At 55.4% G+C, this 15,413-nt stretch overlaps 3 protein-coding genes across 3 annotated transcripts; 2 read left to right on the forward strand and 1 right to left on the reverse strand.

The window, feature by feature from the left end:
- Positions 1 to 1,437: 1,437 nt before the first annotated feature.
- CkaCkLH20_09901 (uncharacterized protein) lies at positions 1,438 to 3,773 on the forward strand (the record flags this gene model as incomplete). The annotated part of the gene is made up of 3 exons (XM_038892616.1): positions 1,438 to 1,748; positions 1,802 to 3,530; positions 3,585 to 3,773. 3 exons carry the CDS (start codon positions 1,438 to 1,440, stop codon positions 3,771 to 3,773), a joined length of 2,229 nt encoding a protein of 742 aa, XP_038742183.1.
- Positions 3,774 to 4,617: 844 nt separating this feature from the next.
- On the reverse strand, positions 4,618 to 7,268 carry CkaCkLH20_09902 (alpha- sarcomeric (f-actin cross linking protein); the record flags this gene model as incomplete). Its single annotated transcript, XM_038892617.1, has 4 exons — positions 4,618 to 5,494; positions 5,547 to 6,526; positions 6,595 to 6,661; positions 6,748 to 7,268. 4 exons carry the CDS (start codon positions 7,266 to 7,268, stop codon positions 4,618 to 4,620), a joined length of 2,445 nt encoding a protein of 814 aa, XP_038742184.1.
- A 2,377-nt stretch (positions 7,269 to 9,645) lies between these two features.
- Positions 9,646 to 15,276, forward strand: CkaCkLH20_09903 (uncharacterized protein; the record flags this gene model as incomplete). The annotated part of the gene is made up of 3 exons (XM_038892618.1): positions 9,646 to 11,265; positions 13,747 to 14,433; positions 14,491 to 15,276. 3 exons carry the CDS (start codon positions 9,646 to 9,648, stop codon positions 15,274 to 15,276), a joined length of 3,093 nt encoding a protein of 1,030 aa, XP_038742185.1.
- Between the last annotated feature and the right edge of the window lie 137 nt (positions 15,277 to 15,413).

Here is a 15,413-nt window from a genome sequence, read left to right on the forward strand (position 1 = left end):
AGCACAGACCATGTCTCATAACCCACTTCAGAGTCCGATAGGTCTCCGCCTCCAGATTATGTTAAGATTTAATATTAAAGTAGCATATTATTTCTTAACTTTTTCCCTGATCAAGTACCCGCAACCTCATATCTGCTGATAAGGCGCAATCAGGGACACCCAAACCAGCATGTGACCAAGACAGTGCATGCCTTCTGTATTTAGGCCAGTCGGGTGCCTAAGATCCACTCTACTACGCCACTTCGGGGAATCAAGGTGGTGGTCTTCAGCGGACGTTCGGCTACTAGACGATCCCGTTGCGATCCCGTCGCACTCCTGCTCCGCGGCCATGGATACCGACTTTTGACGTCCCGAGGCAATGGAAATTCATGCTGTGGAGGCCTTCAAACGGGATTCAACGTTTCTTGAGCGTCCAGTGGCTTTGCTGCAAATATACTGCTGTAGTACTCACTGGCTTTTTGGGAGTGTGGAGACAGCTCTAGTACCTAGGCAATGCTCTGTTCTTGTTCTTGTTCTGGCTGTAAGTTTGTTTAAGAGCAGAATAAATCAAAAGTCCCGAGGCAAGTCAACACCTCGCTCACCTTCCGTCGCTATTGTCGTTGCAGCTGTTTGTTGATGACGTTGTCGTTGTCGTCCTATCGTTAGGAGGAATGCCATCGTAGGTATAATATAGGGGAACTACATACCTTGGGTTTTTCGACAAGAAGAAAACGATATAGTCAACAAGGCCTTCAGATAGAACACACAAAGCCCAGACTTCTGGAATTTAATCTGATAATCAGAACGCATTTACAGCCATCTACATGTCAAACTGTCCAGGCACCGCATTCAAGACAGGAGGCTCAATGGCCACGCGGTAAGGTAGCCTAAGAGCGCCACCGCGCCTTCCCAAAATGATCGCCCTTGTCATGCTTAGCCCCAGCACATGCATGCACTGAAGGTCGGATCCGTCTACAGATGACACCTTCCAATAAGACATGAGCGGGGACGAGAGCTACCTGCTATCCGTTGCTTGCGTTACCTCGACCTTACCTCACCTACAAGCTTTCGTTCTCCAAACCCAGCGACATCAACCCGTTGCTTTTGCTTCTTTGCGCGGGCACCAACCGTGCTATCATCAGAAAGCGCTGACATCACTCTGTTAGAGATGCGAATAGAAACACCATAGCTGGCCACCCATCCTACGAACCGAGCCATCATCCCTGCTCTCGTCGCTCCATTTATGGCATAAATCCGCCTCGCACGCGACTCAACCATCCAGCGTCCATGTCAGGGATCTATTTCCTCTGATATCGGGTTTCAAGACTTATCCAATACTTAATGCCGCCTTGACGACGACAACAGGTATGCATCTCCTGTGCCCGAGACATTGCCTTGTCTTTCGTCCTCGCAAGTTACATGTTTGACAAAATGGCTTTTAGTACCGTCGAAACCCTCATGGCGTCCACCGGCCCCTCCAAATCCTCAGGCGCGCGGCCGAACACGATACGAGCGCCCTCGTTCACCCGCCAGAGCGAAGATAGCGATCCTCTCAGAGTGCCGAAACGAGCTCAAACATTTCAGAATGGTGCTGCCTCCGACGCGTTGGCTACGCCGGCCGTCTCCAGCAAGTCGAAACCCGTAGACGAAACCGAAGCCCCAGATGCCTTCGAAACAAGACCATCGACAGACAACGACGATGGATTCGACGGTCGAGGATCTGTGGATTTGGGAGAGCTCCCGATTGAGCTGGTCAGTCTGACCGACAGGTAAGGTGACCCGGCGGCATTGGGACAAATAGCGTGCATCTAACAATACTCAGCTTCGTAGAGACTTTGACCACAAAGCACCACCCCACGCCGTTGAACATCGACAATGTCTCGCAGCTATTCCAAGACTTCTACCAAGTTGCATCGACACACATCAACACGCACATATCAGCTTTGGTTTCGCGGCATAACCGGGATGCATCGCCCGCCCCGTCCGCGTCATCAAAGGTCTCCACAGCCAGCAGGCTTCGAGCCAAGGCGGCGTCACTCGGAAACAAGGACAAGCCAAAAGTCCTCCCTAAAACGGAGCCAGAGCAGCAAATGATCACTGCCGAAGAGCTTGCCAATAAGAAGAAGGCCCGGAAAGCGATCGAAGCTAAGCGCGGGATCATCGAGGAGGCCGTTGAGCGTAGGCTATGCGAGGGCATTTACGACAAGATCTATCGCCACAAGAGTACCCAAGACGAAGCCCAAGACTCCAAGCTGCGATCCAAGACAGCAGCCCTAGCGCTTGTCGGCATCGGCCCTCACGACCTTGGTATCGATCTCGGGGATGACAAGTCACAATCTCCCGAGGCGGCTGCCGAGAAGGCTGAGGATATCAAGAAGTGGCTTGAGCAGGCCAGACGGGATCTCATTATGATGAATGAAAAGAGATATCCTCTTGGGAAGCTGCATCACCTGAAGGCAGCTCACAAGAGTATCGTCGAGACATTGGCGCATTTCCACCCGTCTGCTTCCGCAGATGAGATCATGCCAATGCTCATCTTCACGCTCATCACCCTACCCCCTGAGAACTTGAACGTTATTAGCGACTTGCACTTCATCCAATACTTCAGGTGGGACACGAAATTGACAGGGGAGGCTGCGTACTGCTTGACAAATTTGGAGGCAGCCATTAGCTTCCTCGAGACGGTCGATCTATCCACGCTAAGAGCGGATGAGCTACCCCAGGGACCTGCCAGAGGCCCGAGCCAGCCGGGAACGCCCCGCGCTGACACTTTCCCTCCGGCGTTCCCGCCCGGGTTGACGGTAACGGCGGACACCACGGTGGAGACTAACACTGGTAATGCCACCCCAACGAGACCGCCGGCGTCGCCGTCGGCTTCGTCTGGGCTTCGTGCTGCAGTCCAAGCTCGGAATAGAAGACTGAGCGAACTCGTCAACACGCCTGCTCAGGCCATCGGGGCCGCCAGTGACGCTGTGCTCAATACTGCCGATCAGCACATTAAGACCATTTCCACGAGCTTGGGTGACAGTTACAAGTTTCTCGTTGGCAAGTTGCGAGAGTCTCAAGGCTCGCCGACGGAATCTGGCGAGAGACTTGTTGTCCCCAAAACACTCGACGATGCCAGAAAACTCGTCAGTACGCCACCCCCCGAAGAGGAGGGTTCGGTCAGTGGCGCCAGCTCCATCCATGGCGCGGAGGAGGGCGAGTCAACACGTCGTGCTCCTCTGCGAGAGGACAAGGTGTTGAATCTCATTGGCGGACGGAAAGCCAGCAGAGATCACAGTGTCGATAGTTCTCGCAGCGTGAGCAGTTCCAAGAAAGCTACGCCTCTCAAAGAGAGTGGCGATAAGGACCTCCCTACGCCGTCCCCAGCTTCGCAAGCGACGAACCCTCTGGACTCAGTCCGCAACTTCGGCAACTCGTTTTCCAGGTTTTCTGGGATGAATATGATTCGCGGTCTTAGCCGGACCGCGTCTACACCCGTCGTCGCCAAAGAAATCACACCAAGGGACGGCCCGGCCAAGGGAGCCGAGGGCGTCGATCTCGCCACGGTACGTTGTGACACACGCGACGTTCGAATCCCGGAATCTGACAGTCATGTGCAGGCCTTCCCAGATATCGCGGCAGCTCTGCCGCCCAAGCAGACGCCCCAGATCAAACCGCCAAACAAGAGGTTCATGGAGCTCCAGAACGCGGGCGACCTGAAGCTTAACGAGGTCCTGGAGCTTCTGCGCGACTACAGGAGACTCGCCACCGCTTTGAAGGACATGGGGGCTTTTGAGGGACAGAAGTGATCCTGAGAGGTTGCGTAATGCCTTGGACAGGCTTATGGTCTTTTGATTTTGTTTGACCTGCGAGGATAAGGGTAGCATATCGGACATTGGCGTTTTGATACTTGTAAGAAGCTCCGTCTGCCATCCTGGCTGTAGATGAAGGTCCTCAATCCCTGAGAGGGCACGCAAAGACGAATACACGCACACTGAGAGAAGAGACGCGAAGTAGATAGGGCACTATACAAGGAAGGTCGTGTGGTATTAACTAGAGATAAGGCTTTCTACAGAGCAAATTCGAAAGAATGAAGGGGAAAAACAAAGGAATGACCGTCATATGCTCGACCGCTAGTGGTAAAGGCAACTCGAACAGGAAGAGATAATAAAAGAAAGGCTCCAACGTGGTTTTCTTTTTTTTGTTATATGTACCTGACAAGAACGACACGGAGAAAAACAAAAGGAGACAGAATATATCCATTTCGCTCCCTGCGACGAAGACTCGCTCGCGCCAATAACACCCAACCAATGCTTTGGAAACGATGCTTGAATGCCCCCGCCCGCCTGTGCCGCCCCCGGTTCTCTTTTCTCCCCCAGACCGCCGGTGGGGAAATATGCTTCAGGGAACTTCGCCCATGGATATACGGATGTTGGTGTTGTTGTGGTGGTGGTGTTGATGATGGTGGTCGTGTTTTATGTACCCATGATTTTTATTTGTGGTGTTTCTCTTTTTTTTCTCTTTCGGTTCTTGGACATGGGAAAGGAAAACCCCCGACGAGGAAGAATTTGCCTGCCCCAAAGCCCCCGCCTCACCCTGTCCATTTTCTATGAATGTTTTGTTTTCTTTTTGGGTGGACTTCTCTAGGCTGTCCTAGTGGTTACCATTCAACTTGGAGTCCTTGGGCGGCACAGCGCTCGCGCGGTTCGTGCGCTCCTGGAGCACGCCGCTGGGCACGGTGCCGGCCTCCTTCTCGTCGCTGATGAGCTTCTCCATGAAGGCGATGTAGTCGTACTGGGGCATGCCGCGGTCCTCCGAGGTGTCGGGTCCGTTGTGCGCGGGGATGATTTCAATGAGCTTATCAATGACCTCGTCCGGCACGAGGGAGTGGCGCAGGTCCATCTCCGTGACGTAGGGCTTGCCGTCCGCGACCTCGCGGAAGGACTGGAAGACCTGCTCGGCGGTGTTCTGGTCCTCGGTGACGTCGACCATGAAGCGGATGAACTGTTCAAAGGTGACGTGGTCGCGGCCCTTTGAGGTGTCCATAAAGTAGTCGTGCATCTCGTCCTCGGAGAAGACGAGGCCGAGGGAGGCGAGAGCGGCGCTGAATTCGAGTTCCTGCAGGGAGTTGGTGTCATCGCGGTCGAAGTGGCGGAAGACGGACTCGAACTCCTCCAGTTGGATGGGGGTAAGGTTTGTCATGTTGCGAGCTACCATCTGGTTGTCGAGGAAAGCGAGCTTCTTCTGCACTGATGACTTGACCAGCCCATGTTCGTAGACCAGTTCGTCGTAAGTGTAGGTTGTGAAGTCGTTCTCCTCGATGTTGGCCTCTTGGCACTTGGCGTCCACGGCGGCGATTGTCTCAAGGTACTTGTCTAGAGGAGGAAGGTTATCACTGAGCTTGCGAACGTGGTGGAGTTGGTCCTCGACATCGCCGTCCAGGCCCGAGATCGCCAGTTGCATCGTGTTCAGCGCCATGGCGAAGTCGTTGGCCTTGTCGGCGAAGGATTTGCGGAGCGCGTTCTTGATGCTGTTATGAGTTAGCATGGGGACATTCGGATTCAGGATCTCTCAGCACTCACTCTCTGATGGTCTCGTTGATCAGCTGCGCTCTCTTCATTTCCGTCTGCGCCAAGCCGGTCCACTCCTTCTCCATCGTCTCCAGCGACAACTCTGGTGGAGGGTCATACGGCCGCAGCCTGTATGTGCCCAATTTCGTCTTGATATTGCCCAACAAAGTCGCGAGCTCACTCTTCTCCGCGACCCAGTCCCTCTTCTTCCCCCTCTTGAACGCGGCAAACTCGTTGGCTTGAGCCTTGGCGTCGGCGTAAGTCCCTTGGAACGTCGCCTGCTGCCACTTCTCACCCTGCTCTCTGATCTGCCTCAGCAACTCCCTCATCCGCCTCTCGTACGCGCTCTGCATCTCCCAAGCACCAGCCATGTTGTTCACGAACTTCTCCACGCGACGTCCTGCATTTTCGACCTTCTCCATCTGAGAGAAGGCGTGGAACCAGTACGCGATATACGTCATGAGCGACCTCTCATCAGGCTTGGCGACATCGCACACGTCCTCGACATCCAACAGCTTAGGAATACCGATCTCCTTGTGCGCAATATCGAAAGCCATCTGCATGTTCCCACGGTGGTCTGACTTGTCCAATGCGTCGTAGTCAATCAAATCTGGCCTGTGGATGTCGAGCAGGGCACAAAAGGCGAGACCGTCGTTCCAGCTGCCGCTGAAGTCACGAACCTCCACCTCATCGTAGCACGCCGTCTTTCTTTGACACCACAGCAGAAGACCCTCCTTGGCTGTCATACCCTCCTCGTTGATATCACTGATCGTAAATCGAAGAATGAGCGTCCAAATCAGACCGAGAATGATCTTCCGGTTCCCGTCAACGACATCTTCGGCACCAATGTTGGTCATCTGGATGCCCCTGGACTTAATGAAGTCCAGACCGGTGTTGACATTTTCGAATCGTTGCACGCGAAGCTTCGGCTTGGCCGCGTAGCGTCCGAGGGTGTCGTTGGAGAGGCATTCTAACAGGTGGATGAGGATAACCTATGATTGCAATTTCTCGTTAGCCAAGAGTACCCCGCAAATTTTGGGAATAGGGGCTTCCAACTTACACCATCGCTTAGATCAAGCACGAGATCCTTGACTTCGAGTGAACGAGCCTCCAACTTGGTGTTCAGCCTGCCGAGAGCTCACGTCAGTACACGATCGTGATCACCGTAAAAAAGAGCTAGGGTCTTTTTCTCGGGGTGGGGTCCGGCTCGTACCATTTGGTAAAGGTCTTCTGCTGGACCGTGATCCATTTCTGCTGTTCAGCAAACGCCATCCTCGTCAAGCCCTGGTCATGCGGCGGCTCAACGGCGGCGAGAGCGTCGGCGGGCGAGGATCCGGTGGCAGATCGGAATCGGTTCTTCTTTGAGGTGCTCTCCTTGCGTGCTAAGGCGACACTGCTGCTGCCCGATCTCTGCAGCCGCTGTGCGTGCAACTCCTTTTTGTCTCGTCTGGTTCGCGGGCTCGGGGAGCTGCTGGCGGTGCTGTGTGTGCGGACACGCGATATGGGGGAGGACTTGTCTGGGGACGAATGCGAATGCTCGGTGTTGGTCGGTGTGGTCGGGGTGGTGGAGGCTGGAGAAGATGTAGAAGTGTGGCTTCCGGCGGTGGACTGGTTGCCAGCCGAGTGGTCGTGTAAACAAAACTCGGGGAATTCCTCGTTGCACTGGACGTTGCCAGGCAGACTTGAGCCTGACAGTGGGCGCGGCCCCTGAGCGCCATCCGCGGTGGACGTCATTTCGGGCGATTTTAGTGGCTCGCTAAGTCGATTGGCAACGCTCGACCGCTGCAGGCGCCGGGATTCGATGCTGGATTGGCTTATCGATAACGGTTCAACTGCCGGATTGCCAGGATGGAGGGAGTAAACGTTTCTTCTGGATGTCTTCTTTTTGTACCTTGTTGCTAATACGCTACTAGCTGGGAGCTTTTGGGGGGAAACAAAACAAGTTCCTCAACACGGCAACGACAAGAAAGAACACGAGAGGGTCTGGCCACCTTCGAAATATGAAATAGGGGAGAGTCTCGACGGTTTATACCATCCCTCCACGCCAGTCTCGCGGTCAGTCTCTTCTCAACAACAGACGAAAGACGTCGCGCGGCACCAACAGAGCGAGGTCTCTCCCAGGCGCAACATCCCTTCTGAAACGAGAGCCTGTCTCCCGTCCCTCCACTCCACGATCAGGATCGTACCCCTTTCTCTTGGAAGTCCCCAGGACCCCGTTGATCTCGCCGCCAAATCGGTCTTCTCGAGTCGTCACTGTCGCCTTCGCCATCGTCGCCCCCGGCGTCGACGGGCCCGCACCCCTCGTTCCACCGTCGAGGCCACTCATGCATGCAATAATGCTTGAAGCTGATCAGCAGGGGTCCCCAAGGATGCCATGGTGGCCGTGACTTCCAAATGCGGTCGTCGCGAAGACTCGTCGTCGTCGCGGATAAGGCAGTTGCAAGAGATAGGGGGAGGCTTGCTCTGCTTGTCTTATGCTATTCGCCGGGACGTCTTAGTTGACCATCCTTGAACAATGGTCTTGTTCTGGCTTCCGTCTGGCTTCTTGGAACATTCTCTCCTTCAGCCACGCTGACTGGTGGGGGGGTTTTGGTCAAGCGGCAAACCAGTCCAAACGGGGATTGAATTCCTGATGATCTCTATCCACGACGTCGTCTATTCCGTGCCGCCGCCTCCCGCTGTTAGTCTCCGAAGACCCCTCTTGTGTGGAGGAAACGGTCGAGAACGCATGAATACAGCACGGTAACTCTAACGAGGATCGCGTCAAAGACATCAGACGGAGATTAGAAAGGACAGTCGGCCCAGATCCCAAGTATTTCGGTTTCATAGGCCTGGGCCTTTGGTAATAGGTGAGCGCTGGTGCTGGCCCAACGTCTCGTGGCCTCAAGGCTTGGAAGGGCACGAGGACGATTCGTCAAGCAGGAGATTCATATTGCGACACGTCCCGCCCGTACCCGAGACAAAAATTGAGATGAAGAATGTTGAGGTCAGACTTGGTCTGAAGAATGAGAAAAGGCGTGCAGCCCGAAGCCGAGGCCGGATCTGTCAGTGCGGCACGGCGTAATCTAGCTCATCGGACACTTCAGATTTCATCTCACGTTCGCCTCACCGGCTTTTCAGCCTCTTGTTCCCATTTAATGCTCTCACTTGGCGCGTATTTTTATTTGGCAATCGCGTAAGTGACCAACTCACTACTGGATGAATTTCAGTAGTGTCAATGATTGAGGACGTTGTCGTTTATATGAATGTAAAGCTGTACGCTCAAGTGGGCAACCAGTGACCAACTCACACCCACGTGCTCTTCCATTTTGAAAAGTTACAAAAAAGGAATCCAGAAATCGGGCTATGGCGGAAACAACCAAGGCAAACAAGACAACCTGAGTATGAGAACGTTTTGCGTCACAAAGTAGAACATCCTGAATCCCTCTGCGGCGGTTTTTGAACCTCTCTGCGGCGTGTCGAGTTTGAACTGCGCCTCTCTCTTGGACCGCCCACTCAGTTGTCAAATACCTGAGAGGGCGAATGATGACTAAGAAAGTGTTATAATACGTCTTGAGAAAGTTAACATCACGTGCCCTTTCAGCTTCAGCCAAATCGATAAGATATCAAGCGTCTATCTTGTTTTTGGATGAATCTTCGGATAGAATGAAGCTCCGGAGAAAATTCGGTTTGTCTTACGGAGGAAGAATCGTTGAACAGGTTTGCTGTGCTTCAATTCAAATGTCACAACCACCTACCTCGGCAAAAATGAAAATCTTGCCGACGGGGAAAAGTAACGATTTCGCCGAATGGGTTGCCCGGGACTGCTGTACCGAATTGCCTGCCCCGTAGCGGACGGGAGCTACTGAACTTTGCGCAACACCACGGCTTTCCAGCGGGCTTTGACGCCATCGGGTTGGCAATTCCGCCCCATTGACTGGTTCGTCATACAGGGGTTTAGTGCTTAAAGCCGAAGTCGGGGCCAACCTCAACTAAATCTCGAACCTCTCGCAACTTTTTTGATCTCAGTCTTTCAATCAAGTTTCCAGACACACGAGGAGAAAGGTCCAAAGCCCGGTCTGATAGTGTTCTGCGCACCGTCCACTTTCCTTGTGTCTAAGCCTCCGTCAGAATGGCCTCAAGAGGAAGAATCCAGCCCCTCCTCCGGACAGCGGCCCGGAGGCAGACGCTGCTGACCACCGGCAGCCGGCACGCCATGCGGCAGATCTCGGCCCCGGCCGTAGTCGCCGCCGCCGCCCGGTGCCTCTCGACCACGGCCGTGAGACCCTCAAAGGACCTAAAGGAGATCAAGCTCACCGCCAACGCCTACCCGGACATCAAGCGGGACTCGCGCTTCGCCCAGGTCACCGACGCCCACGTCGCCTGGTTCAAGGACCTGCTGGGCCCCTCCGGCCTCGTCGACGGCGTGACCACGAACGCGGCCGACGACCTGGCGGCTTTCAACGAGGACTGGCTGCGCAAGTACCGCGGCCAGTCTCAGCTCGTCCTCAAGCCCGCGTCCACGGAAGAGGTCAGCAAGATCCTCAAGTACTGCAACGAGCACAAGCTCGCCGTCGTGCCCCAGGGAGGCAACACGGGTCTCGTAGGCGGCTCCGTCCCCGTCTTTGACGAGATCGTCATCAACATGAGCCGCATGAACCAGATCCGCTCATTCGACGACGTCAGCGGTACTCTCGTCGTCGACGCCGGCGTCATTCTCGAGGTTGCTGACAAGTACCTCGCCGAGCACGGCTACATCTTCCCCCTCGACCTCGGAGCCAAGGGCTCCTGCCACGTCGGCGGCAATGTCGCCACAAACGCCGGCGGACTGCGTCTGCTGCGTTACGGCAGCCTCCACGGCAACGTCCTCGGTCTCGAGGCCGTCCTGCCCGACGGCACCATCGTCGACGATCTCTGCACCCTGCGCAAGAACAACACGGGCTACGACCTCAAGCAGCTCTTCATCGGCGGCGAGGGCACCATCGGCATCATCACCAAGGTCTCCATCATCTGCCCGCAGCGCTCCCAGGCCGTCAACGTCGCCTTCTTCGGCCTCGAGTCGTACGACAAGGCCCAGCAGGCGTTCAAGGCCGCCAAGGGCCAGCTCGGCGAGATCCTCTCCGCCTTCGAGCTCATGGACGGCCGCAGCCAGGACCTCGTCCACGCCGTCAGGGGCAACAAGCGCCCGCTCGAGGGCGACCACCCGTTCTACTGCCTGGTCGAGACGAGCGGCTCCAACGGCGACCACGACTACGAGAAGCTCGAGAAGTTCCTCGAGGACGTCATGTCCAACGAGATCGTCGAGGACGGCGTGCTCGCGCAGGACGAGACGCAGAGCAAGGCGCTCTGGGGCTGGCGCGAGGGCATCCCCGAGTGCCTGGGCCACTGGGGCGGCACGTACAAGTACGACGTGTCCATCCCGCTCAAGGAGCTCTACCAGCTCGTCGACGACACCAAGGCCAGGATGGAGGAGGCCGGGCTCGTCGGCAACACGGACGACTTCCCCGCGGTGGGTGTCGTCGGCTACGGCCACATGGGCGACTCGAACCTTCACCTCAACGTCGCCGTCAGACGATACGACCCCCGCATCGAGAAGGTCCTGGAGCCGTTCGTCTACGAGTGGATCCAGGAGCGCAATGGCAGCATCAGCGCCGAGCACGGCTTGGGCGTGGCGAAGAAGAAGTTCATCGGCTACAGCCGAAACGAGAGCATGGTTGGTCTGATGAAGCAGATCAAGAATCTCTATGACCCGGTAAGCCACTCGTCTATGTTTCCCCCCCTCCCCCGGGGTGCGCTCCGTCGCTTCTGTGTTCCTTCGTATCCTTGCCAACTCTGGCTCCCTCTTCCTCGCCAACATCTGACATCCCCCGCCATCATCCCCCATGTTCTGCCCCCCACATACTGGCCCTCCCCTCCGTCCCGCTTAACAATCAACCATGACGCCAGCCGCGTGTGAAAGGAATGCTGACGTCAAGCCAATTAGAACGGCATCATGAACCCTTACAAATACGTCTGAGGAAGCGCCAAGAAACGATACCCCCCAACAATGAGCGGAGAAAGAGGTTCATGGCTGCACCCAGCCCTCGGGCCTGAGTCCTGGAAACGGGTTTGTCGAAGTCGGGCTGTGTTGACCGGCTGGATTCCCAACCAACCACTGGGACCCCTCCAACGGAATTAAGGCAGCGGGCTTGTAAAAGGCAACCTGGAACCCGGGAAACGAACAGTGTGCGTGTGAGTATGCCGTAGATGCGTGTGCCGCGTGCGCGGCTGCGCGTGTGCGTGACTGCCACTCGGTGTAGAAGACATGATTCCCAATCGGGACATATTTTGAAATCTGTCTTACAAGAGGAGGGGAGGAATTAGAAAAAGCCTCGGCAGGCGGTAATTTAGTAGGATATCACACACCGCATGTATCCTAGGATATCATCATCACATCGACCACAACCACACACAAAAAAAAAGAAGAAAAAGCACAGCCATTGTTTCCCTTGTTGATCAGATCAGATCGCTCATCCCCGGCATCGGGCGCCCCATCCCCCCTTCCTCCACCCCGGCATCGGGGCGCCGAACCGCGACACGGAGTGGTCTTGACTTACATCGGACATGTCTGAGATCGGAGCGTTGACGAAAAGTGATGCCATGCATTCCCCCCTCTCCAATCCCCTCTTAACCTGCCAAAGGTCCTCCTCCTTCCCAGCCTCAACCGCAGCGGCTCCATCTTGGGTGCTTGGGTTCCGAGGTCAGGTCTCAGCCCTGGGTGACTCGAACGTTCCTGGAGAAGACCGTAAGCCGCGTCCATTGGCTGCGGTACGGCCGCCCCCAATGTAAGCGAGAAACACCAATGACAATCGCGCCGTCGCCGACACCCGAGCCCCGGCGCTGGTGTGATCGTCCCTTGTCGCTCCCTCTCACCCTCCGTCCGTCCTGTCCCCCTCACTCTCACTCACACATCTCTCTCTCTCTCTCTCTCTCTCTCTTGTCCCCCTTGTCTTTGACGTGCCTGACCCCGTCCGGGCTTTCCGCGCCGTCTGGCTGACAGGTCCCCCGGCAGAATCCTACCACAGTACTTCTTCTCAGCTCCCATTTGCCCCTTTACTGCGCGCAGCTCATGTCAGCCTCCGAGGAGCCAATCCGGGGCCGTGGCCCGTATGTCTCGTGGGGCCTCCGAGCCGTTCACCCCTGTCGTCGGTCTGTGACGGCATGCAGCCCTACGGAGCCCAGTTATGGGTAATTGGAACGTGCGCCAACCACACCGTCCGTCCGGGGCCAGATATGAGGTCGTTTACACTTTTTTGTCTTGATTGTTCTGGTTCTTGGGGACTTGTGGTCTCAGTCTCCTCTGTCAAAGTCTCGGGTTGCACTGCAATAAGCAGTCTTCACCGGTTTATCATGTCCCGTGCATACGTAGCGTGAGAAAATGTTTTCCCCCTCCACATATGATTCCAGACGGATAGACATGCATCCCTCGGTACAATCTCTTTCCCCATTCAAAAGTGAAAATACGGACTTGTCCGTTGATTTTCGATCGGTTCAGGAACGCCATGTTTGATAGCCCCGATGCCAAACTATGCAAGGAATCCAAAAAGGAACATGATGCTCCCGCTCGTCGACCGCATCGTGCCTGCGTGCCTCGGCCGCACAACCGCGAGACCCCATCTACCCGCACCCTGCCTCCGAATCTAACCAAAGGGAGGCATATATTTGATCCGTCTCGGGGCGGCCTGGCTTGCATACGCAGCCGCAGGAATCTTATTCGTCTGAGCCGTCCCAAACGTTCAGTTCCCTTGCCGTTGTTTGTCCCGTACACCGTCATGATCCACCCTCGGTAGGGCTGCAGCACACCATCAACCAGGTTTCCCGCGAACCATTTGGCTTGCCTGACGCGGTCCCACAAGACGTTCGGCACTCGCCCAACGTAAGAACCTCCTTCGTCCACCATCCTGTTGAAGAGAGAGGCCGCTTGACGTCCCACTTTCCAGGTGCTTGGTATATGATATATATCCGCTCGTGCCCTTTCCGTGTTCCATCGTCATCTCGGAGAAGGCTAGGCCAGCTATGGGCATTGCGCATCTTTCCACGTTCAAGTTCGAGATTCTGATTTGTCACCATGGTTGGAGTCCGTGGTAAGTATAAGGGGTGCGAGACATGCAGGGCTCGGAGAGTTAAGGTAAGCTGAAGAGCCCCTCCCGTGGACCGCCCGCCTCTTGGGAGAGACAACAGCTGACGGCCTTAGTGCGACAACGAACGACCGTACTGTCGGAAATGCATCGACAGCGGCCGAGAATGCGCGGGGTACGAGCGCGAAATGGTCTTCATCACCGCAACCATCGACGACGGCGGCCGATGCTCGTCCCACCCTCCGCGCCAGGTTAACCCACCGAGGAGATCCCCAAAGCCCAAGGTCGAAGAGGAAACTGTACCTCGCCCCGTACCGACGGAGCCACTAGCCCCCGCCTGGGATGACTTGGTCTCCGTTTCCAATAACGGCGTCGTGTATTCGGTGCAGATCGCGGCTTTGCATACCAAGCTTCAGAGCATCATGCGGGGCGGTGAAGACCAAAGTCAGTTTGGGTTTCGAGTTGCCTTACCGCCCTACTCGTTGGTCGACTTAGAAACTTGGGAAAATGGCGGCGAGATGAATGTGGCTGCGCAGACAATGCTCAGTCTTCTGCCTGCTGGGAATGGGGTTGGCCAGCCGGAGGGCCTCTGTGCTTTCCTGTTTGAGGTTGGTTCGGTGTACTCTCCCTGCAGGCTGGCCATTAACACAGAACAGCAAACCCCTTCACTTCTTATGACGAATACTGTGACCCCGTGGGGAGCCCCTCAGGAGCACCAGGATGCCGTGAAGAGTTTTGGCCCAGAATACTTCAAACAATTCCCATCTCACCACTTCTTCGTCAGGGTATACAGATGTAGTGCTGTAAGAGTACATCCTGAAACTTTGCAGACGGGTCAGCGAGCTAATTCGTTGCGCAAGATTACCCTCGCCCTCTTCCAGAGGAAACCGACGTTTCTGGCCTCTTTCGACTGGTGCACCATCCCCTGGGAGATGCACCCCAAGTCTATGTTCGATAGACTGTTCGATATCATTGTCCACGTCCCCGGTATCCTTGCGAAAGTGGATCGAACAATACCTTATGCTGCAACTTTACAGCGGCGACTGAAGGCCCAGGAGTTGTTGAGCAACTGTTTGCAGGTTGAGCAGCAGCTCGATGAATGGGATTCCTTCGCCCGCTCCCCTACTCTTGAGCATCCATACGCTTACTGGATCGAAGAAGCGGACGACCAAGAGTTGCCGCAGGGTCCCTTCGCCGATCCCTTCGCCGATAGCCTTGCCTTCAAGGACGGCGTAACTGCCGTCATGTTCCTGTACTATTGGATGACTCTGCTCATCCTCCATCGGTGCGTCGAAAGCCTGCATCACGTCATCTTCCAACCCGTGATCGAGGACTTCCCAAATATGTATCCCGACTTGCCGCCCCATTTACAAATCAACCTTGCGAGGTATCAACAGCGACGAGATTTTGCTGCGAGAATTTGTCGCGCCCTGGACTTCGCCGTGAGTACAACTGTCCAGCCCGATTTGCTGGTGGCACCTCTTGCCGCGGCGTTGGAATTCTACAGAGAACTGAATGCGTCCTCGAGGGACGGGGAGCTGGAGATCATGTGGTGCGAAAACTTCAAGTTAAGATTGGTCTCCAAAGGACAAGACATCGCCAACGTCCTTCAGAGTCGACAATGGGCCGACATTGGAGGATTTTGAAGGAGCAGGCTCCTACTTGCGCTTTCTTTGGACTTTGCTGGTTAGACATCGTTGATAAAAGCTACCCGGGAGTCGGTAGTGGAGGGGGCATCGGATATCAGGAGCACACGGATTGCTTTTCGGCTTTTGCTCATTTT

Source organism: Colletotrichum karsti, assembly GCF_011947395.1.
Source record: "Colletotrichum karsti strain CkLH20 chromosome Unknown Scaffold36, whole genome shotgun sequence".
Lineage (NCBI taxonomy): Eukaryota > Fungi > Ascomycota > Sordariomycetes > Glomerellales > Glomerellaceae > Colletotrichum > Colletotrichum karsti.